The sequence below is a fragment of the Microtus oregoni genome, unplaced genomic scaffold, assembly GCF_018167655.1.
Source record: "Microtus oregoni isolate MIOR12 unplaced genomic scaffold, Mior012 000015F_ref0000493, whole genome shotgun sequence".
Lineage (NCBI taxonomy): Eukaryota > Metazoa > Chordata > Mammalia > Rodentia > Cricetidae > Microtus > Microtus oregoni.
The window spans coordinates 36,801,134-36,822,888 of NW_024543074.1; the positions used below are offsets into that span (position 1 = coordinate 36,801,134).

The window sequence follows — 21,755 nt, forward strand, 5'->3', positions numbered from 1 at the left end:
CCATGCAAATTGGGTATCTGTTGTGCTGGGGAGAGGAAGGAGATGCCCTCAATCACCAGCTTATATGTCCCCTTAGGGTCCTTTGAACTCTTCAATAATTTCAATGGTACAGCTAAAGATGACTTTTCTGAATTTGACAACCTTCGAACTTCAAAAAAGCCAGGTATGTTAAAGATGGTTTCTATATAGCATTTTGTGCATTTGACCACGTGGCTGATTTGAGAAGGAACAAGCTTTTTAACTTTGTGTGTGTGTGTGTGTGTCTGTCTGTCTTTTGGGAGTTGGTTCTTTTCTGTCATCTCAGTATGAGCTTCCAGCAAATTCTGCTCTTTCTGCCTCCTATCTGCTGTTGCAATGCTGGGATATAGATGTGACACCTCATCTGGCTTTTTTATGTGGGTTCTTAGGATTGAACTCAGAGCTTCAGGCTTATGCAGCAAATGCTTTTACCTGTGGAGATATCTCACCGGCTCTATAGTTTGCTTGCACCTTATTTTCAAGAATTCAGAAAGGAAGAAAATGATTATAAACAAGTGTGTGTGTGTGCTTTGCCATCAGCCTTTTTTTGGATTTTTCGAGACAGGGTTTCTCTGTAGCTTTTGGTTCCTGTCCTGGAACTAGCTCTTTAGACCACGCTGGCCTCGAACTCACAGAGATCCGCCTGCCTCTGCCTCCCGAGTGCTGGGATTAAAGGCGTGTGCCACCTCTGCCCGGCAGCCTTATTTTTTTTTTTTCTTCGAGGATTGTACTATGAATACTTGTATGAATCTTGCTTTTCTACTTACCATTTTTAAGTTACACTTATTTATTTATTTATTTAGTAGTTTGTGTGTGTGTACCACACTGTTTACAGTAGTATACCTGTGGGGGTGAGAAGATAGCTTGCTTTATCCTTGTCTTGCAGCTGAATCAGGGGCCTCAGTACCACCCCAGGACAGCAGAACCACAAGTCCTGACCTCTTTGAGTCTCAACCCCTGACTTCTGCCTCCAGCAAGCCTAGCAGTGCCCGGAAAACACCTGAGTCCTTCCTGGGCCCTAATGCAGCCCTGGTGAACCTGGACTCCCTGGTGACCAAACCTGCACCACCAGCCCAGTCCCTCAATCCGTTTCTGGCACCAGGTAAGCATGTGCTGGGCTTCATCAACTGCTCTACTGTCTAAGATTGGCCTCTGCCTCTTTTTCCCTCTCAGGGACTGATAACCCATGGCTGGGAAGGGTTGGAGCCCTCAGGAACTTCACACTGCTGTTTGTCTCTAGGCCTGGTGGGGTGGGTGTAGATGCTACTGTTTAAAGAGGGGTAAATTAGGGAGTGAATTGTCCTCTTCCTGTAGGAGAGCACTATGTAGAAGCTGTCTGAAAACTGCATCTGCAGGGATACTCTTATTAGTGCTAGCTTTAGGTTAGCGCAAGCTGGTTTCCATGCTGTGTCTATCCCATGTATAGGAAAAGCAGCACCTTAGCGATTTAGCACGAGCTACTACTCCTCAAGGCGGAAGGGCTTTTGCCATAGTGCCTAGCACAGCATTCTGCACAGCATGTTCCAGGCTCTGCACTGCCAGAGGACAGACCCAGCCACTTGACCCAGTACTTGTGGTTCCCATGGCCTGGCCCTGGGCTCTGATCTCTAACCTTCTAGCCCATTTCTACCCTCGTCAATTCCCATGTACATTGCACTCCCAGCTATATGGAGCTAAGTGACAATCCTCAAGGTTTTAGCAGTCCCCTCCTTACCTCCAGGCTATGACATTTCCCACTCAACCCTGCTTGTACATCCCTCCCCCACCTTCCACATCCCCTCATCTGAACTCTTCATCTAGCGTGTCCTCCTACCCTTGTTCTGCATAGCTTTCACCTCTTCGACCTCCCAAGAGGGGAAACGTGTCTCCAATAGTGTCAACGCTGACCTGGCTCTATGTCTCAGGGATTAGAGATTTTAGTTCTCTGTCCCTACAGCTCCCAGCAGAGGAGTGTGATCTCTAGAAGCTGAGGTTTGGGGCCTGTGGGCAGATACAGGATCTGTGGAATTTCTAGGTTGCACCCCACCTTGAGGGTCCTAATGGATGAAGGCATGGTATCTAGGGGAAAGTTGCCCTGTGGGTGGAGCTGAACAGGACCAGAGCCCTGAGCTCATCTGGCCTGTTCCTGCCCCAGAGACTCTTGTCCCCGGTGCGGTGGACCTTGCCTACAAACCTATGATGGCCATGGCCAAAATTTTTGCAGAAGTGTTGGACTCAGGTCATTCCAGGCTATATGGGCAGACCTGACTCTGCCACTCCTGAGCAAGGGCTGCAGATCACCCTTGTCTTTTGTGACCCTGGTAGAAGTACACCCCTCAGAGTGGGTCAGAGGACGGCAACTTTCTCTTGTCATGGTGACTCGTGCTGCCCCTTCATGAGCAGGCCATGTTGGTGAATGGAGCTTAACAAGCTCAGAGACTTACTGACAACAGTGTCATGTGTCCTAGAAAGACCCACCAGGTATTTCACTGACAGAAGAACCTTTTGGTTGAGGGAAGTTTAGAGAAGCTGGGTAAGACTCAGTAGCGGGCCCTTCTCAGGCCTTCATGGTGCCAAAGTGTACATCCCGGGATGCTGCATGGCCTTTCTCAGACACTTGTAGTCACAACTGGCAGACAGAATGAGAGAGCTCGGCAGCTAACCACAGCCTGGGTACTCACCCTTCAGAGGAACTGGAATACTGAAGCCTGTGTGCTCTTGGCTCTGCCTTGTTTATCTGTGGCCCTGGACAGGTCCCATACTCCTCACAGCTATAGTCTTCTTGGCCTCAGCAGTCTGGAGATGTTTGCCAATGCTGGTGTCTCCTGTGGAGTCTGCCCTCCAGATCAGTGTTGAAGTGCCGTGTGTGTGTGTGTGTGTGTGTGTGTGTGTGTGTGTGTGTGTGAGAGAGGGGGGGGGGGGAGACAGACAGAGACAGAGACCGACCTGTCCTGAGGGGATAGTGCCTTCCAGTGACTCACCTTGTGTTCTCCTTGCTCTTTTATCAGGTGCTGCCACCCCAACCCCTGTCAACCCCTTCCAGGTCAACCAGCCCCAGCCGCTGACACTGAATCAGCTTCGGGGGAGCCCTGTCCTTGGGAGCAGTGCATCCTTTGGATCTGGTCCAGGGATGGAACCTGTGGCTCCTGTGACCTCAGTAGCCCCACACTCATCATTGGGGGCCAGTGGCTCTTCGTTAACACCACTAGGCCCTACAGCAATGAACATGGTAGGCAGTGTGGGCATTCCCCCATCAGCAACTCAGGCCACGGGCACAACCAACCCTTTCCTTCTCTAGTGCCAGACTGGTACTTGCCTGAGTGAACACCCAGAGTGCCGAGCCCAAGGAGGTCAAGTGGGAACTCACTCTGATTTGTGTAATGGTCGAGAATATGGTGGTAGGGGTGTTAGAGCTTCAGGTCCAGCTTCCTGGTGAAAGGGTGGTTATTATAGTCCAGACTTTCAGGCTGGAGTACGGGTGGGATGGCCTCCCTGTCCTAGCTGGGCCCCTGTGTCTCTTCCTAAGTGCTCAGCTCTGACTGTGCTCCACTGGGGTCTTGAACAAAGAGGTGTTATCAGTGTTGCCCAAGATTCTGGGATGCTGTCTAGCCCAGGACTTGGGACAGTTACATTGTGTGCCCCACGCCCAGCAGTCCTCAGGGTGTGGACAAGGTGAAGCTCTGGCCCCACTCCACACTGACTGTTGGGAATAAGGGAGTCTAAGATAAACACTAGTGTGGGGCTCTAAGCTGACCAGAGCACAGCCCTGCCCGCGGCTCTGTGCTTGTGCACGTTTGCACATTTTGTTGAGTACAGTTTCATATTTGAGTTTGCAGAATTATCTAATAGTCTTTTTTTGGCTAATATTTTTATAATGTGGTTCTTATTTAACTGTCTAGTTTTGATAGAATTGACCAAGTCTGGCTGAATTAAGGTCTTGGCATGTATTATTTTAGTCTAATTTCTCTTATTTATGGTTTTAACTGTAAGAAAACTTTAAAAGAAGAGATATTTGGATGACAAAAATATGCCTTATGGAAAACTAAGCAAATTCTTTATAGGAAAAAAATTTGAGAATTTGATTACACAGAAAGAATTTTATTAAAACAAAACAAAAACTTCCAACAGTAACAAAAACCTGCAGCCTCCAGTTGCCTTTTTCCTTTTTTCAGCTCTTTTGATGAATTACCAAATCAGTTGATCCTTCAGCCTTTTGCCTAGATCCTGAGAGGCTTTTTTGCTACTAGTATATTGACATCTTAATGTTAAAGGAAAAACAAACACGCATGATTGTGACTTGCCAGTTTTTATCGACTACTTCCTTTCTTTGTACCTGGCGCACAGGGATTGCCAGGAACTTCTGTTTACTGCACACCAGAAGTGTGGCTGGAGCCCCATCATCATGCTCAGGTTAATGAGATTGTGTGAAAATGGGGGGGCTGTGCACTTCTTGGCTCACAGGTCACCAGGGATGGTCCCCAAACTGAGTTAGGACAGGGACTGACTGATGTGTGCTGCCAGCACCACTTAGACTGTTGACCAGGAAGTGATCATATCTTATGTTGGAGATGAAAAAGAATGTTCACATGGCGTCCATTTTTAACAGACGCGCACTGATGCTATATTCTCTGCCGACCTCCTGATTCCTCACTCTACTCACTGCTAAGGAAAGTATTAAATCCTGAATTAGAGACCACAGACTTGCTTTTCCTCAGAGAAAGGGTTGCCCCTTCTTGGTCCTGGCAGTTTGTGTGGCTGGCCTTTCTGCCCTGTCTCACTATATGAACTTCTTACTTCAAGGGCGCCCAACCCCATGCCAGCCCCTCTGCATCCAGGGAAAGTTTTGGTCCTCTGCATCTACATGGTTGACTGAGTGGTTCCTGCTTGAGGAGGACTGCACTCAAGCCCCTCCTGAGTCTGAGAGCCCACATGCTGCTCCTAGGCCCCGCAGACCAAGGTCCCTTCCTAATTACATGCTCCTCCCAGGACTAGAGGCCTACGGGTGGGCTTGGGCTCTGCTGTTGAGGAAGGCTGATGACTGGACACCTGCTTGGGAGAGGTGGAAACTTCATGGGACAGGGGAGACAGGGCAATGTTTCAGATGGCACTTCCTTCGGATTGGATATGTCAGGTCCAGATCTGCCTGCTGAGGGCCGGTGATTCTGCTGCAGAAGATGAGAGTCCTTCTGACTGAGGCCCCACCCCAATAGCCACTGGGTTCCCTCCTCCCACAGGATATCCAGCGCATGTCCCTGTTACCCACTGCACTGATCATGAAGCCACTGGCCACTGCCCTGTGTGTTGCACACGTGCCTCCATGCCCTTCCTGACGGACACCCTAGGGAAGTTATCCAGCTGTTCCTCAGACCCGGGGCTGGTGGTTGGTTTTGGATTTGTGTTGACTGTTGATACTTATTTACTGTATAAATATAATTTATCATTTGTATCATGATGTGGTTTCTGGCTGTGTCCTTTTCCTACCCTGTCTTTACCCATCGAATGTGACAAGATGGCAGAACTGGCTAGGGATGCAGCTTGGTCTGCAGTCAGGCCACCACCCTTACCCTAGTGCCTGAGCCTCAGGTCGGCTATTGGTGGACATTGCTGTGGCCTGTCTGAAGGCTGCGCTGGGCAAACATTGGCCCAAGTCCATTGCCCAGGTGGCTTTCAGTCCTGAGGCCAGCTCTCAGTGTGCTTCAGTGGTTTCCCAGTCACTCCTGTCCTAGGTTATTTTTGCTCTGTTGAAACACCATGACCAAAAAGCAACTCGGGGTTTGAAAGGGTTTATTTGGTTTATGCTTCCACATTAAATTAAATAAATAGGAAAGGAAAGGACATGATTACTCCTAGGTATGGTGGAGGAGAGAGTTTATTATAGACATGTGGGAGAGCATGGGCAGAGGCAGGGACATCTGGGAGAGTCCAGAGTGGACATGACCAGGGAAGGAATGGGAGAGAGGGGATCCACTCAGGAGGACAAAGGTACAAGAGGGGGAGGGTAACCAAAATGTCTGGATTATTTGGGCAAGAGCCTCTGGGGGAAAGGCAGCCCACCCCTGGGCTGGAGACTTCAGGGTAGAGGGTGGGGTATTCTATAATCCATAACCCTGTAACTGATAGAGACTGAGGGATGCTGGGAGAACCTGGCAGCCAGGTCTGCTTTGATGTTAAATAGGCACCTCCGCCTTTTCTCCTGGGTTTGAAACTTAGCACACATCACTTACTGTTGATCAGTCTCACCCCCACTGCCAGGGTCTCTCTTTGTAGCCCTGGCCATCCTGCAACTCTGTAGACCAAACTGACCTCAAAAGAAAGCCGACCTGCCTGCCTCTGCCTTCCAGGTGTTGGGCCCGGCATTCACAGTTCATTATTAAAGGAAGTCCTAGTAGGAACCTGGAGGCAAGAGCTACTGCAGAGGTCATAGAGGAGCATTGTTTACCGGCTTGCTTAGCCTGCTCGCTTACAGAGCCCAGGACTAGCAACCCAAGGATGGTACCGCCCAAAGTGAGCTGGGCCCTCCCTCATCTGTCACTAATTAAGAAAATGTCCTACAGCCCTGCCCACAGCCTGAACTTATGAAGACACTCCCCACCCCACTCCCGTTGAGGCCTCCTCACAAGTCTCATGTCAGATGGACACAAAACCAGCCAGCATGCTTTATTTCACATCTCTCCAGAAATGCTGTGTCATAGGAGCTTCCGTCTGCCAGGGTCCCGCATAGTAGGAAACAGGCTTGGTTATTGTTAGAGCTGGTCCTGTGGGCACCAAGGCCTGTTTTACCTCTCAGAACAAGAGGCTGTGTAGGCCCTTTGTGTGTTCAGCCAAGAATCTAGGGTTTATGGGGCCAGAGTCTTCTCCATTAAGTCAGGCTTCCTGCACAGGGTGAGGGACCCTGCTGCTAATGAGTACTGTGGGAGGAACTGAAGACAGCACTAGGGCCCCAGGGGGCCATCCAGCACAGGAGGGGCCTAGGATGCCCCTCTTCTGAGCAGCTAGGAGCCAGCTTTCTGCTGCCAGCTGGGACTTGTTCTGGGTCCTGTGGTGGTATACTGGCTGGTTTCCCGTCAACTTAGACACAAGCTTGAGAGTCACTGGGAGAGCACGGAGCTTCAACTGAGAAAATGCCTCCATAGGACTGGGCGTTAGGCAGGCCTGTAGGGGCATTTTCTTGTTTGGTAATCAGTAGGTGAGGGCCACCTTTGGGTAGTGCCATCCCTGTCCCTGGGCTGGTGGTCTTGGGTGCTGTAATAAAGCAGGCTGAACAAGCCACTAAGCAGCACCCCTCTATGACCTCTGCTCCCAGGTTCCTGCCCAGACTTCTTTCAGTGATGGACTGTGATGTAGAATTCTAAGTAAGCTCTTTGTTTTTGTCAGTTCCATGGACACATACTGCTTCTCACCCCACAGCCACCCCCACCTCTGAAACGGCTTTTCTGTGTGGCAGCCCTGAGAGTCCTGACCTCAGTCTGTAGACCAGGCTGGCCTTGAACTCAAATCTGCCTGCCTCTGCCTCTCAAGTGCTGGCATTAAAGGTGAGCGCCATCACAGCCAGCTTTTCATTTGTTCTTTGCTACATGACTAGGATTTTATGGTTTGATTTTCAGATTTTTGAGTTTAGAGTTCTCTTACTAATTTTTTTTTTTAAATTGTGTATGAGTATTTTTGAATGTGTGTCTACGCTGTGTGCATTGTGTTACCCTTGGAGGCCAGAAGGTGGTGATAGATCACCGCAGACTGCAGTTGCTGACAGCTGCGAGCCACCGGGAATCAAATCCTGGTCCTCTAGAAGAGCAGCCCGTGCTCTCTCCTGAGCTGTCTCCCCAGTCCTTTCCTAATTTTATGATTTTATGATTTTAGTTTTCTTTGTTCCTGTTCATTTTTGCATTTGCACACTGTCCTGTGCTTCCCCAAATGTTGCTTTTCTGGGACATCCTCCCCTCCTCCCACAGAGCTGTTGGTTCAGCCACAAACCCTGTCATGAGCTCTGTCAGTAGCTCTTCGCTGTGTGTTCTCTCCTGCCACCCTGGTGGTAGTCTGTACCATAGACAGTCATTTCTAGTTTTTAATCACAGAATAAACTCATTCCTTGTCACAGTTTCTGGGTCAAGTGTGTATGCAGAAATAAGTTCCCTGCATCCATAATAAATCCCCCCCTCCCAATGCCCAACAGGGATGTCCTTGCAGCATCCCTTCTGACTAGAACCTAACACCAGATGGTTCCCTCATCATGCTTCCTTCAGCATGGGCCCCTAAGGGCTTCATGGACAAGAGCAAGGGCCACTCTGGGGGTTCCTATATGGTGGACAATCTTGCAGCATTTTGTAAGCTTCCCAGTGGGACACAAGAAGCCTACATGTAGTCTACTAGTTTGACCATGAAAAAGTGAACAGTCTGTAAACACAACTGTGTGACAGTGGAGTCACACGTCACTGGGTGGAGATGGTGCACACTTTGAATTTTAGCACAAGGGAGACAGAGGAAGGCCTTGAGTTCAAGGCCAGCCTAATCTACACAGCAAGCAAGTTCCAGGTCAGCCAAAGCTACACAAAGAAACACTGTCAAGGGGAAAACAAAACAAAAATAACAGAAAAAAAAAAGGTCTCATGGCTGGCACCCACCTACATTTTAGACACACTTTAGCCATTGACCTCCAAAGTCTTCCACTGCATGGTCTCTCATCTTGACTGGCAGGCACGCCAGAGACTCTGAAGTGAAGGTACCTTTCTGTGCCTTGATTGGGGTTGGAGTGTGCATTCATCGAAACATCATACAGCACAGATTTGTGTGAATCTTGTTGGATGTAAACGTTCACTTGAATAACTAATACAGAACTCTGTCTAATAATATGCATGCTGCAACCCACGGCCTGTGATTTGCTAAGCACAGGTGGACTGGAGAGGACAGATGGACCAATGGAAAATGCAAGTACAGTCTCTGTTCTTTGGTGTCCTGGGTGGCTAGAACCCTACCAGGGCACCAAAATGTGAGAACACTCAAATGCCCTGTATAAATGGTGAAATTAATGTTTGTATAGTGTTCACTCCATGAAGATGTGGTGACTCCTGTACTTGAAGTCGTCTGTAGATGGCTGGTAATACCAAACACAATGAAAATGATAACAATTGCTGTGATCAAGGGGTGGGGACAAGAAGAGTCTGCATATTTCTGTAAATGATTGGTTTGTGGCCCTGGAACTTTGGTTTGTGGAACCTGCAGATATTGAATCCTGACCACAGGAAAATGTCTACATTTTTAGATGGTAGGTTTGTTATTCATTGTAAAGTCATTTCAACTTTTCTGTGGTTAAATAGCTTCATAGTGTTGAAGAAAGGGGCATTTGCACACAAGAGGGCAGCCCATTATGTTAAAGCTTTTGGCAGATGAACCCATGGTATCTGAGGCCAGAGATGGACTGGAAAGGGACAATACTTCGGAGGTGGAAAAAGGCTAAGTGGCATGGGTGTCGGGCAAGAGACCTGCAAATGAAATAGGGTTAGATGCAGGACATATTAGGGGCTCCTGAACCAAGAGCTTAGTGATGGCTGAAACAAGTGAGCTTGAGGAGGGGACTGCTCATTGCGAATGTGACATTGGGGAAAAAACAGTGGGGTTTTTTTTGTTGTTGTTGTTGTTTTTTGTGGTATGGCCTCTGCAAGGTAGCAAGCATCTCCGGGGTAAGAGGAGGCACTTGAGATGGGGAGTATAGGTGTGCTGATGGTCTAAAGATGGGTGGGCATGTGGGAGTGGCCTGAGGAACACTCAGGAACTTTGGGCAGAGTGAAGTCCCCAGGGTATGATGGTGGATTAAGAGATCACTATGGCAGATGAGATTCTGCTGAGCTAGTATAAAGGAAGGAACACAGAAGGTGGAGTATGTACATAGGACACCCATGTGTGCTAATGGGCAGACAGGACACTGGGGCTGCAGGAGGTCCTGGATGGCAAAAAGGCGTCCACACGAGGGAGGTACCGGTCTGAGATAGAAGCTTGGGTGATGCAGATGTCAACATCCCTGCAAGTATGGAGGCTATGTATGGAAAAGGCTACCCACAAGAACAGCTGGAGGAAACTGAGTATCAAGAGCAAGCTCTTTTGGTGTGGGTTGATGGCTTAGACCTTGGGAAGCAGTCTGGAAGTGGTGAACTGCAAAGAAACTATCTGGAAAGCTGAAGTGGTCCTATAGGAGAGGATGGATCTACAGAGAGACGGGGCCACTTCAGAAGGCAGGAGGAGCTTGCCATTCAGGGAATTTTGCTGACAGATCAAAAGTTCCAAAAGCCCAGCTGAGGGGTGTGTGTGTAAAAGGCAATTTGGCCCAGGTGGGTTCTTGGAGCATGTAACTCAGATGTGTAGGAGTGTGGCTGGTGGTTTGAAGACATGGTGAAGACCTTGTTCAGCGTGTCTGCTGGACAGCAGAGGCCAGATGCAGCAGCCTCAGTACATGCTAGGTCTCCAACCTGCATGCAAGGGGAGACTGGAGGCCCAGTTGCTCTCCCACAGATACCAGGGTGCTGGGCTGTGGGGCCTGCCAGAAAGTTGTGCTGATGGCACAGCCTCCTGCCTGGGATGTTTCTTGCCCTAGCAAGATGTTTCCTCAGGCTCCTAGCAGCGCACTAGAGGTCGGGTGACATGGGAGATAGGAAGGGAAGATGGAAGGCAGGTGTCCCCAGGACACTTGTTGTAGAATATGGTGGACAGCCACAGTGCCAGCCATGAAACGAGACTTAACCTCCTGACGTGAAAGATAGAGATGAGTATTGAGGACCTCGGAAGGGCCTCGGCTCTGAGCAAGTCAGTTAGCAATTCGGGGGAGGCTAACTCCTCACTCCAGCATGGCACTGCGTCCTTCTGGGGCATGTCCTGGAGGCTGAGCCCCAGGCCTGAGGTGCTAATGAAGAAAGCAAGAAATCCAGGCCCCAGAATTTCTGAAAAAATGTGAAACTTTATTATAGAAAACTATCTTCAACTCTCCAACTTCCCAGTCAGGCTGCTTGAGTCCTTGATTATCTGTGGGCTATGGGGTCCCGGGGCCACGGTGGTGGACAGAAAAGCTGATGCTTTCATTGTGGGTTGCCCTGTGGCAGGCTGGAACCCAGGACTCCTTGTGTGTCCACAGGCCCAGTGTCATAGCCCAGCTTCTTCATGTCCTTGGTTACCACATTGAAGAGGAGGGTGACAAATCCCTGAGAGCGGACACGGGTCACTGGAGACATGAGGTGAGCATTAGCTGGGTTTGTCAGGGATAGACATAGCAAACTACCTGCTGAAGCCCTTGTGTAGGAGGTATTCTAGAAAATTCTTTGGGTGACTGGTATATTACCAGGTTCCAGTTGTCTGACAGCTCCCTGGCCTTCACCCATCACCTCATCCCTTCAGCTAGGCTTGGGAACATCAGTCTTACCTTCTCGGCCTTCACCCTGGGCCACCACCTTGGGGTCTGTGTACTCTGGCCGCCGTCCCATGAACCAGCTGAGGACATAGGAAAACACCAGTGAGGAACACTTGGAACTTGCTGGCCTCAGACACAGAACAGGAGTGCTCCTGGCATCCTCTAAGTGTAGGACAACCTTTTGCCTATCTGGAGGTCAGGTGGGGTTCCAGGAGATGTCCCCTGTTGGGGTCTATGGCAGTGCTTCTGCCAGGTGCTCCACGAAGTACCCAGCCCACCCAGGCAAGTCTTGTGGGTTTGCATCACCAAGCACAACCTGATCCCATGGGCACCCCCCAAAAAAGCAGATGAGTCAGGAGAGGAGAAGCAGGATGACAGTGTGACCCTTAGCCTCCTCGGGAGAGAACCCAATCTCAAGAAGTGCCAGACTCAGCTCTCCAAACTGCCTCATGGGATTCAGAACAAGTCCCACCCTGTCACTGAACCTGTTTGTCTACAGTAAGAGATAATCGCACCTACCTCATGGGACAAAAGCGAAGGCACCCTGTCAGCTACCACAGAACGTTACCCTTGGGAGAATCTGGGTAACAAGTCACCTGACATTTAAAGTCCCAGATGCTAGGGGTACCATTTAGCCCCCCAGGCTCTGGCTGGCAAACTCAAAAGCAGTTTCTACAAATGCCCAGGAACCCACATAGGCCACAATCTCACTGCACCCTGACTTCAGATCTTGGGCCCCACTCAGGCCTCTGAGGCACATTGACAGGATGTACAGGCCCAGCAATTTGCTGGGAACCATAGGCTTGGGGCAGACAGGATTAGCCGAAGCACAGCAACCAGGACCAACTCAGACTTTGTGGGACTACTACACCAGCATTCCTGTTTGCCTGTGGAGGTAGGGTTCTGTCTTTTCCCTGGGCACTTTGCAGCAGACTTGAAAGGTAACCATGACTATACATCCACCACCCATAACTATGCTGAGGGCATGGCTGGATCCCTGGGCTCCCAGGCTAGACCTCAGCAGCCCTATTGGACTGCTGGGCAGGGCAGGGGGTCCTGAGGGAACAACAGTATGCACTGCTGTTCAGATAACCTAAGGGGGAGAGGGGCAGGGTCCTGAAGTTAAGCATTCCAGAAGACACTGGCCGTGTGCGTGTGTATATATACACCTCTTCCTGCTTTCCCATCAGAGCAAAGCTCTATTCACCTCAGTACTGAGGAGTCTTAGAGAAAATCCCTGGCAATAAAGGCACATCCCACCCTCGCTGGGTCCCAGTTCTCTTCTAATTTACATTTGGTTTTCTCATCTGAGAAGAGGCAGACTGTTCAGGGAGAATATTACAGGCAAGGGCTGAGGCAGAGCAGAACCTAGTGGGCTCAAAAAAAATCAAAGGCCAGGCAAATGGGAAGCAAGAAAGAGGCTGCTGGCATCCTGGCTCAAGTGACTCCTCAGTGAAGAGGGTGTGCCAAGGCAGCTTCCAGCAGTGATACCACCCTACTGGCTTTGCAAGACTGGGGTGGAGGGAGGGGCTGCAGTGGCTGAGTAACAGCTCTAAGGCTACTAGGCAGGGACTGAAGACATTGGGAAGGCAGACTTCTTTGTGAGGAGTTACTAAGATTGCTGCAAGGTGGGGATTATCCTGGGTTATCCAGGCAGGCATAGGCAAGGTGCTGCCAGTAGGTCCTCCTACAGCCCAGAACCCTTTTTTCAGCCCCCTCAAAACAGGTCCAGGCCTCTTCTCCAGGGCTGTAGGACTCTGGCCAGGTCCCTCTCTGCCTGAAACTAGCTTATAAGAGGCTGCACACTGGCTGCTGCCTGGGAACCCAGTGGCCCTTCTTTTTTATTTATTTATTTTTTTTTTTTTCAAGGCAGGGTTTCTCTGTAGCTTTGGAGCCTGTCCTGGCACTAGCTCTTGTAGACCAGGCTGGTCTCGAACTCACAGAGATCCGCCTGCTTCTGCCTCCTGAGCGCTGGGATTAAAGGCGTGCACCACCACCGTCCGGCCCCAGTGGCCCTTCATTGCCTTTCATCCTCGTCAACCTAACGGGGAGCAGAGGTGACAGGCAGCTAGCTGGGCTAGCAGGCCCTTCAAACCCCTACTTGGATGTGGCAAAGGCCTTCCCTCTGGGCTATCTCTAAGGCTCTTGTTCTGTTCTCTGGGACCTTCTTGATGCTGTGTCCTGGCTCCTCCATGCACCCCCACCCCCCACCCCCAATCCCTCACACTTGCTGGCAGCAGCAACTTTCTAGCTGCTCCTAACTCTTCAGTTTTCCTAAGGAACTGCAAAAGCTCTCAGGGCCCTGGGTATGGAACATGGTTCCTGGATTCTTCATGGCTGCTGCTTGACTCTGCTCCTGTTCCTACCTAAAGTAGCTTCCCAGGGGTACCCATGACAAGTTTGCCTCATGCTGCTGCAGCCTGACAAACATGTCCACATGACAAAGACACACAGGACACAGAAGAGAGTCTCATAGCCTTAAGCTGCCAGAAAGTGGCCAAGGAAGCCCAAGGATTTGGCAGTGCTCCTGCCTACATTCCTGTTTCCATCTGTCTCTAGGTGCTGCCTGTGAAGACCTGAAAGGGTGGAAGGTGCTGGCCAGCTGGTTACCCATTAGCTCAAGAGCAGCAAGGCTGCAAGTGGAAGACCCACCTTGTGAACTTCTGCAGAGTAGATGTAGACTCCGGCACAAACATAGGGATGGTCCTCTTGTGCCTGAAACAGATGTTTTCACACAGATGAGCTGAGGAACAGTCCTGGCCCTGTGGAAACCTTCACAGGCCAGGGTGCAAGCCTGTACGGATGAAGGGGTGCGGAGGCACATAGGACCTGTTCTTTCTACACCCACCTCCATTCCTCTCCAGTAGCACAGGCATCCCACCTACGTGTGTCTCTTTCCAGGTGTAGATTATACCCAGGCCGCTTGGGCCCCTGAATATATCTTGCCCAAGTCCAAGGAAGGGGCAATGACCAGAAAGCCTGCTGTCTAAAAGTGCTGTCCCCAAGGTTTGTCTGCCCAGTAAGGGGCAGACTGGGCACCTACCGTCCAGGAGAGAAGGGTACATGCACCACTCCGTAGCCTCGGACCACATCGTTCCCAAACACGTCTGGTCCATACACACTGAGCACGATCTGTGGCCCTTGGGAAGGACAAGGTTGGCATGTGGGGAAACAAGGGTAGGGGATCAGCACATAATGTGCCTGGCTGAGGTCTGGAGCAGGGACTCAGGATGCTGGCCAAGGCCCTGGGAATCCTGTCCACACCCAGGGCTTCTGTCCTACTACTTTCTGGGCTTCTGCTGGTGCCCTGGAAGCACTCTCCATACCTCTGTTCATAGCTGGGGAGAGCCAAGACATTGGGTAGACAGGAAGTCCTTTGGAGGCTCTGGGCCAATCCTGGGGTCCTTTGGAGGCTCTGGGCCAATCCTGGGGCCCTGCGTTCTTCCTTTCTGATGGATATAGTCTTCCCAAACTATGACACTCTGTGGGAGGGGCTTGTTCTGAAAGTTCTGAGAGCCTTCCAGGCATTTCTCCTTAACATACTGATGTTTACATACGCTTCCTCATCACCTGCAGCCAGGGCAGCCAGGCCTCCTCCTCTAGGTGTCTGACCTCTAGGCAGAGCAGATTGCTGTAACTCCAGATGAAAGGGGAGGCCTGGAAGCTGGCTCTGTGGTTACTGCTGAATGGCCTCAGACAAGTTTCCCAGCTTTTTTGTCCTCAGCTTTCTTGTGTCTAAAGCCTTTGGAATAGTACCAGACATGAGGTGCTTAGTAAAGGTTAACGAAATCTGTGCCCTTCCCTCTACTACTCTGCCACCAAAAGTAACCTGGGAGTTACTCAGTTCGTATATAGTGGTTTGTTCATTCTCAACACCAAATACCAGATCACCACAGCTGTACCACAGTCAGCTGTGAGGAGTGAGGGCCCACGGGCTGCTCCTCCTTGGAGAACTGCTGCAGTGAGTCAGATCACTCACATACAGGCTCTTGATACACTCGTGTACCCATCGTGAGCACACTGCTGGGTGTGTGCTCAGGAAGGGACTCACGCAGACAGGCAGGTCCTGTTCACTTTCATGGGTTCACATTACACTACTCTCCAGGGGAGCTTCCCTCAGGGGTGTTCTCTGAGCTGCCGCCACTACACGCTTGCCAGCCTTGGCAGATCAGCACTGACCTGGTCTGCTCAGCCTCCATGGCTTTGCTAGCTTGGTGAGGGCTCAGATTAGAAGGGTGGCTGTGGGATGAGGGGGAGGCTCAGAAGAGTGTCCCATGCCACCAGCACAGGGCGAGCAGGTACTGGAGCACTAGGCAATGAGAGGTTGAGCAACCTGGGGTCAGACCCTCCAGCTAGGTGGCAGCACCGTACACCAGGCTCTGTGTGCAAATGGCAGTCCACAAAACAGGCGGATGCTGAGCACATCAAAGGCTGGGGCACAAACCAAGCCACTGGCAGTGGTGGGAAGTGCAGCAGAGGCCCCGCCCCTCCCATCAGGACCCACAGACTCACAGCCATAGGGGTTGGTACTTTTAAAGGTGACATCGATAGGGAAGTTCCACACCAGAGCTTGCCGTACATCTTGGCTCTTGGATGCTATCTGTGAGATCCCCTCCTCCAGGCCCTGTACAAACAGTGACAAAGACAGCTGGTCTCAGGTCCAGCTACTCATGCCCCTTCCACTTATGTAGGAAGGCCATTTCAATTTTTTCTGCGTGGCTTGTTCCCACCTTTCTTTAAGATAGTTACCCCAAAGTGCCTTGGTCTAGAGTCTGTCCTCCCTGTTATCTGTATGCTCTAGCTCCCGATGCACTGTCCTCTTCCTCCTCTTCATCTCTGACTAACAGACTAGAGTGTGTCCTACTTATTGTATTGGTTTCCTCTACAATGGGAACATCTGGCAGGCACTGGTCACTCCCAGAGGACTCGGTAATAATTCCTAAAAACTGTTGGGCCCATGAGATGACTTTGTGGGTAAAAGCATGTGCTGCACAAGCCTGACAGCCTGAGTGAGTTCCATCCCAGAACCATGGAAAACAAACAGATAAACAGCCCTGGTGTGGCGGTGTGAGGTGTGACGGGGGAACAGCAGGAGAACAGCCCTGGTGTGAGAGCCGCTGGAGACGACGGGGAATAGCAGGAGAAGCTCTTGGAGTACAAAATACAGCAGCAAGAAACAAGAGTCTCTGCCTTAAAACAAGGTGGGAGATGAGAACCAGCTCCAGAAAAGTTGTCCTCTGTCGCCAGCGTGTGTGCTGTAGCACATGTGTGCATGTGCTTGTACACACAAAATCATTTTTAAAATTCATTTTATAGCCAGGAGGTGGTGGCACACACCTTTAATCCCAGAACTCAGGAGGCAGAGGCAGAAGGATCTCTGTGAGTTTGAGGCCAGCCTGGTCTATTAGCGAATTCTAGGACAGTCAGGGCTACACAAAGAAACCCTGTTTTGAAAACCCCTCCCTAAAAATTTCATTTTACTGAGTTTTGTCTGTTTGCATGTCTGTGTACTATATATGTGCCTGGTGTCTATGGAGGCGAGAAGAAGGCATCAGATCCCCTGGGATTAGAGTTAAAGATTATTGTGAGCCATGTGGGTGCTGGATATCAATTTGGGGTCCTCTGCAAGAATATGCACTCAAGGGGCTGGAGAGATGGCTCAGAGGTTAAGAGCATTGCCTGCTCTTCCAAAGGTCCCGAGTTCAATTCCCAGCAACCACATGGTGGCTCACAACCATCTGTAATGGGATCTGGTGCCCTCTTCTGGCCTGCAGCATACACACAGACAGAATATTGTATACATAAATAAATATTTTAAAAAAAAAGAATATGCACTCAACTGCTCAGTCATCTCTCCAGCTCACAACCACCTAAGCTCCAGCTCCAGGAGATCTGACCTCTGACCTCCCCAACCACCTGCATTCACACCCATACACATATACATTTAAGATCAAATAAATCTCTAATAAATACTGAAGCATCTTTTTAAAAATATAAGTCCCATTAGAGAGAAAGAAAACAAACAAAAAAGTATTAACATATATTGGTGCATGAAGAAGCCCAGGCTCAAAGAAGTTGGGCTTCCACATTTTTTATTTTCCCATTTGTTTGGGTCTTATATATGTAGCCCAGGTTAACCTTGAACTCCCAGAGATGCTCCTGCCTCAGCCTCTGTGCTGGACTGCAGGTACACAAACCTTTTTTGGCTAGCTTCTGCTTTTGAAGCTATTGTGAGGGTTCAGTGAGCACCGTGCGAGCAGGAAAGCATGGCGTGGCAGTGGTCTGCACACAGCCCCTTCCTGCGGTGAAAGACTGCCCTCAAACCCCTGAGAGGTGATTCTTCAATCTCTGCTGTCTGAGGAGGGGCCAGCCTTGGGGGTGGGGGTTACTGGCTGATGGTGTTCACAGCCACTGGCAGGCAGTGTTCCAGGGTCTGGCAGCTTATGCTGCCATTTGTCCCTCTTGGCTGCCACCAGCAGACTCCAAGAATTGTATCAGCGAACCTAGCAGTGGCTGTATTCTGTAACCTAGCTTTGCCAGGGCAAACTCATGCTTGGGTCCTCTCTGACCTCAGTGTCTACCTCTTGGGTCTGGGATAGAAGGGCATGGCAGATACTTCAGGAATCACTACAAGGAGTTCAACTTACCGATGTGGGGGCCCAGTCCTGGCCATACACAAAGCAGTACTTGCAGTAGAGGTCGTCATACTCTGGAAACTGAGAGAAAAGCACGCAGGATTCTGTTTAGGGAATGCAAATTGAGCCCACACATTAGCCAGACAAGTGCAGTGGGTAGGAATTAGGCGCGTGAGGCACCTGGGGTGGAGGGGGTGGAGTTCAGCAGGGCAGGGGACAGAAATGAGGAAGTTGGGGTTAGTTCCAGACTGGCCCCTTGCCCACGCTTCAGATTCACACTCACGGAGCCCGTTCTTCACTCCTTATCTGGCTAAAGATAATTGCTTGGCTCCCTTTGCCTTCTGCATGTCTGCATCCAGGTACCCAACGCCTATGTCTGCTAACCCTGTCTGACTGAGGAAAGAACAGGTTTTTATGCCTCTGTGTGTCCCCAGTGCTGGGCACAAATTAGATCTACAGGAACCATGCTGATGTGAAACCCGGGAAGCTACAGTTCTATGGCTAGAACTGAAGGCCTGGGAGAAGGGAGGACCCAGAGCAGAAGACGTAGAGAGGAGGCTACAGTACTCAGCCCAGCTGGGCAGCCTTCCATTGGATAGAATAAAACAGGAGGATGCAGCCAGTACCTGGTCAATCAGGAAGGCAGGAAAACCTACTGAACCTCGGGCCTGGCAGAACGTCAATCACCTAGTCAAACCTCAGAATAAGTGGGAATAATGAGCATTTTCAACAAGCAACCCATAAGAATAATGTAGCCAAGTTCTGAGAGTCAGATGTAGATCCGAATCTCACTTGGCCACTGCCTAAGTGGTAAGTTTTCCTAGCTGTTAAGAGCGTCAGCGGAGCCCTCACTCCCATTAGCCCCAGCCCATCGCTCAACCAAGTAGACAGGATCCAAGCTGGAGGCCACAGAGTGATTTTGGTACCAGCTGAAGGTCTCGAGGGTTGGGCCCAGAAATCTGGCGCCAATGTTTTCAAACGCTGGTTCTCCTTTCCAACTGAGAGGATCGGAGCAATGACTTGGCTCCTAGAAAATGAGGGAAGAATTCGGGGAGGGGAACGGGCCGGCCCTGGGCAGGGTGCACGGCAGCTCACCTGGGCACTCTCCACCTGCCCGTTGACCATGAGCAGGAAGACGCTGGGACTCGCAGCAGCCATCGCACCGCTGGGCCGGGAGACCCGCGTAGGCCGCGTGCCGTTGCCAGGAGGCTCCTGGGTTGCCTTGGAAACAGATGGTAAGCCATCTGGGACAAATTTCTCAGCGCGGCGTTTGTTCAAGAATAGAGTGCGCAGGCGCAGTGAAATTGACGGCCACAGGGACCATCTTCCTTTGCGTCGCGTGAAACTAACCTCCAAGGCCGGGTCCTGACTGTGACTCCACTAGCTTGGTCGTGCTTGAAGCTTGCAGGCTGGAGAGCTGAGTGATGAGAAGCAGCTGCGGGACTCAGGCCCGCGGAAAGTCACATGCTAGAGTTACCTCTGGCCAGAAGGTGGCGCTGTGGCCGCACGCAGAGTGGCCCAACAGGCACAGCCTAGCGCCCCGCCCCAGGTGAAGGGTGTGCCCTTCAGGCCTTTGAGGCTCTCGTCCTCGAAACCCTGAGAATCCTCCTGTCCAAGCCCCCGCTCCTGCATGTGAACTGGGGCCTACAGAAAAGCAGCAGTCCACGTACCAGTCACCCGTTTTTGGAGAACCACTAGCAGCTCGGGGATGTTAGAGCTCCGTCCCAGGCCACCAGTAGACACAGCTGTCAACACTTGGCTCCAACCGTACTTATTCTCAATCATTGTCTAATCCAAGGAGGCTTAATGCGAGCCTAGACTTTGCCTCTAGATTCCGTGTGTCCTCCACGCCAAGCCCATTGTAAACACTTGGGAACTACTTTTTGAATGACTAATTGAATACATCTCCGTTTTCTGGTGGGAGAGGGTAATTTGGCCACACTCATTGCAGTAGTTTAGGCTTTACATGCAGAACTTTAAAAGTAACGATTAGAGACACCATCAGGTATTGGAGAACCTGGAAACAAAAGAAGGCAGAGAGGTGTACACTTCAGAGAACCCAGTCTGCAGCGTGGAGTACAGGCCATCACACCAGCTGCCTGCGTGGGAGTCTCTCGGGGGTTCCCACAGCCACAGGAGAGGGAAGGTGTGTGGTCACAGCTTCCCGGGTGGGCTTGTGTAGAAAAATCTTTAGCATAGAGTCAAGTCACATAAGCAGAGCCTCTAAGTGGCTCTCCCCTTGCTGGTGGCTGCCACCTGCTGGTCTCAACTGGAAGAGTTGGACAGTCACAGGCTGAGCCATGATCAGAGAAGGGGACACTCTCAACCCCCAAATTCATTAGATAAGGCTTTTGCGTCCTAAACCAATGGGTGAGAAGCTTGAGAAGGGGCTGTGCTGACTACTTTCATGTCAACTTTACACAAGTTATAGTCATCTGCGTGGAGTGAACCTCGATTGAGAAAATGCCTCCTTAAGATCTGACTGTGTGCAAGCCTTTTTTCTTTATTTCCTTTTCTTAATTAGTAGGGTAAAAGGGCCAGCCAAAGAAACCCACACTGGCTCTGACACCAGAGGCAGCCAAAAGAAACCCACTCTGGCTCTGAAATCAGAGCTAATGAAAGAAACACACTCTGGTTCTGAGACCTGAGCCAGTGAAAAACATACTTTAGCCCTGAACCCAGAACCAAAGAAACATGCCCTGCCTCTGAAACCCTTTGTCCCCAGAATCAGAGTCAGTGAAAGAAACATGCCCTGGCCCCAAAACTAGAGACAAAAAGGCCAGTAAAAGAACCACAATTTGGCTCTGAAATCAGCCATCTCTGCCCCTGATCAACTAAACTAACCAATCCCTGAGCAGGGAAAAACTAGCCAATCCCTCATCCCCCTGGGAAAACTCCACCTCCTAAGAAGCCCTATATAAGTCCTGCTCCTGTTCAGTTTGGGGCTGCTCTTCTTCCACTCTGGTAGAGGTAGCCACTCTCCTGGACTCTTCCCTCCCAATAAATCTCTTGAGTGTGGTTTGCATGAAGACTTTCTTTTTCTGGAGCAGAGCGAGACTGTAACACTTTTGCTAGGGAAGCCTCCCCATAGCAGGGCTGAGTTGTTACAACTTTGCTGGGGGAATTCAGAAGCAGAATTGAGTGGAGCAGCAGGACCGGAACACTTTGGCTGGGAAGCCTTCCCCTAGCAGAGCAAAGTTGTTACACTCTGAAGCACCAGGGCCAAGTTGTAACAACTTCGCTGGGAAGCCCCCTCCTGTCAGATCAGAGCTGTCATTTTGGGCAAGCCTTCCCTAGAGCAGGGCTCTAAGCTGCTCCCCTTACTGTGGTCTGTGCTATTTCCTGGCTCCCGAATGCCGGAACACTTCACCTCGAACTGCCAGGACCTTCTGAGCTGCGACACCTCCAGGTAGAGCCCAGCTCATGGTGGGTGTGGCCACCTGGGCTAGTGGTCCTGGGTTCTATAAGAAACCAGGTTGAGCGACCCATGGGGAGCAAGCCAGGAAGCAACTCTCCTCTATGGACTCTGCAGCAGCTCCTGCTTCCAGATTCTGCCTTTTGAGTTCCTGTCCTAATGTCTTTGACGATGAGTCATGGTATGAAGTGTAAGCCAAATAAACCCTTTCTTTCTTGGCTTGTTTGTTCACAGTGTTTCATCACAGCAATAGAAACCTTAACTAAAACATGTTAGTTCCAGGATAACGAGGTGTTACTGTGACAGACATGACCATGTT

General features: G+C 50.5%; 2 protein-coding genes across 5 annotated transcripts in view; one reads left to right on the plus strand and one right to left on the minus strand.

The window, feature by feature from the left end:
* The window catches only part of Epn2 (epsin 2), a 64,841-nt gene extending 59,392 nt beyond the window's left edge, over positions 1-5,449 (plus strand). For all 4 annotated transcript variants that reach the window (XM_041664637.1, XM_041664638.1, XM_041664639.1 and 1 more), the window contains 3 exons: positions 77-163; positions 905-1,120; positions 3,006-5,449. In XM_041664637.1, the coding sequence (XP_041520571.1) occupies positions 77-163; positions 905-1,120; positions 3,006-3,295 (593 nt within the window). In that variant the 3' untranslated portion in view covers positions 3,296-5,449. The remainder of the gene's footprint in view (positions 1-76; positions 164-904; positions 1,121-3,005) is intronic.
* A 5,470-nt stretch (positions 5,450-10,919) lies between these two features.
* On the minus strand, positions 10,920-19,320 carry B9d1 (B9 domain containing 1). Its single transcript, XM_041665030.1, has 7 exons — positions 19,117-19,320; positions 18,034-18,102; positions 15,899-16,010; positions 14,430-14,526; positions 14,039-14,101; positions 11,399-11,466; positions 10,920-11,200 (listed from the first exon to the last, which is right to left on the minus strand). Exons 1-7 carry the CDS (start codon positions 19,177-19,179, stop codon positions 11,058-11,060), a joined length of 615 nt encoding a protein of 204 aa, XP_041520964.1. The 5' UTR covers positions 19,180-19,320; the 3' UTR covers positions 10,920-11,057.
* Between the last annotated feature and the right edge of the window lie 2,435 nt (positions 19,321-21,755).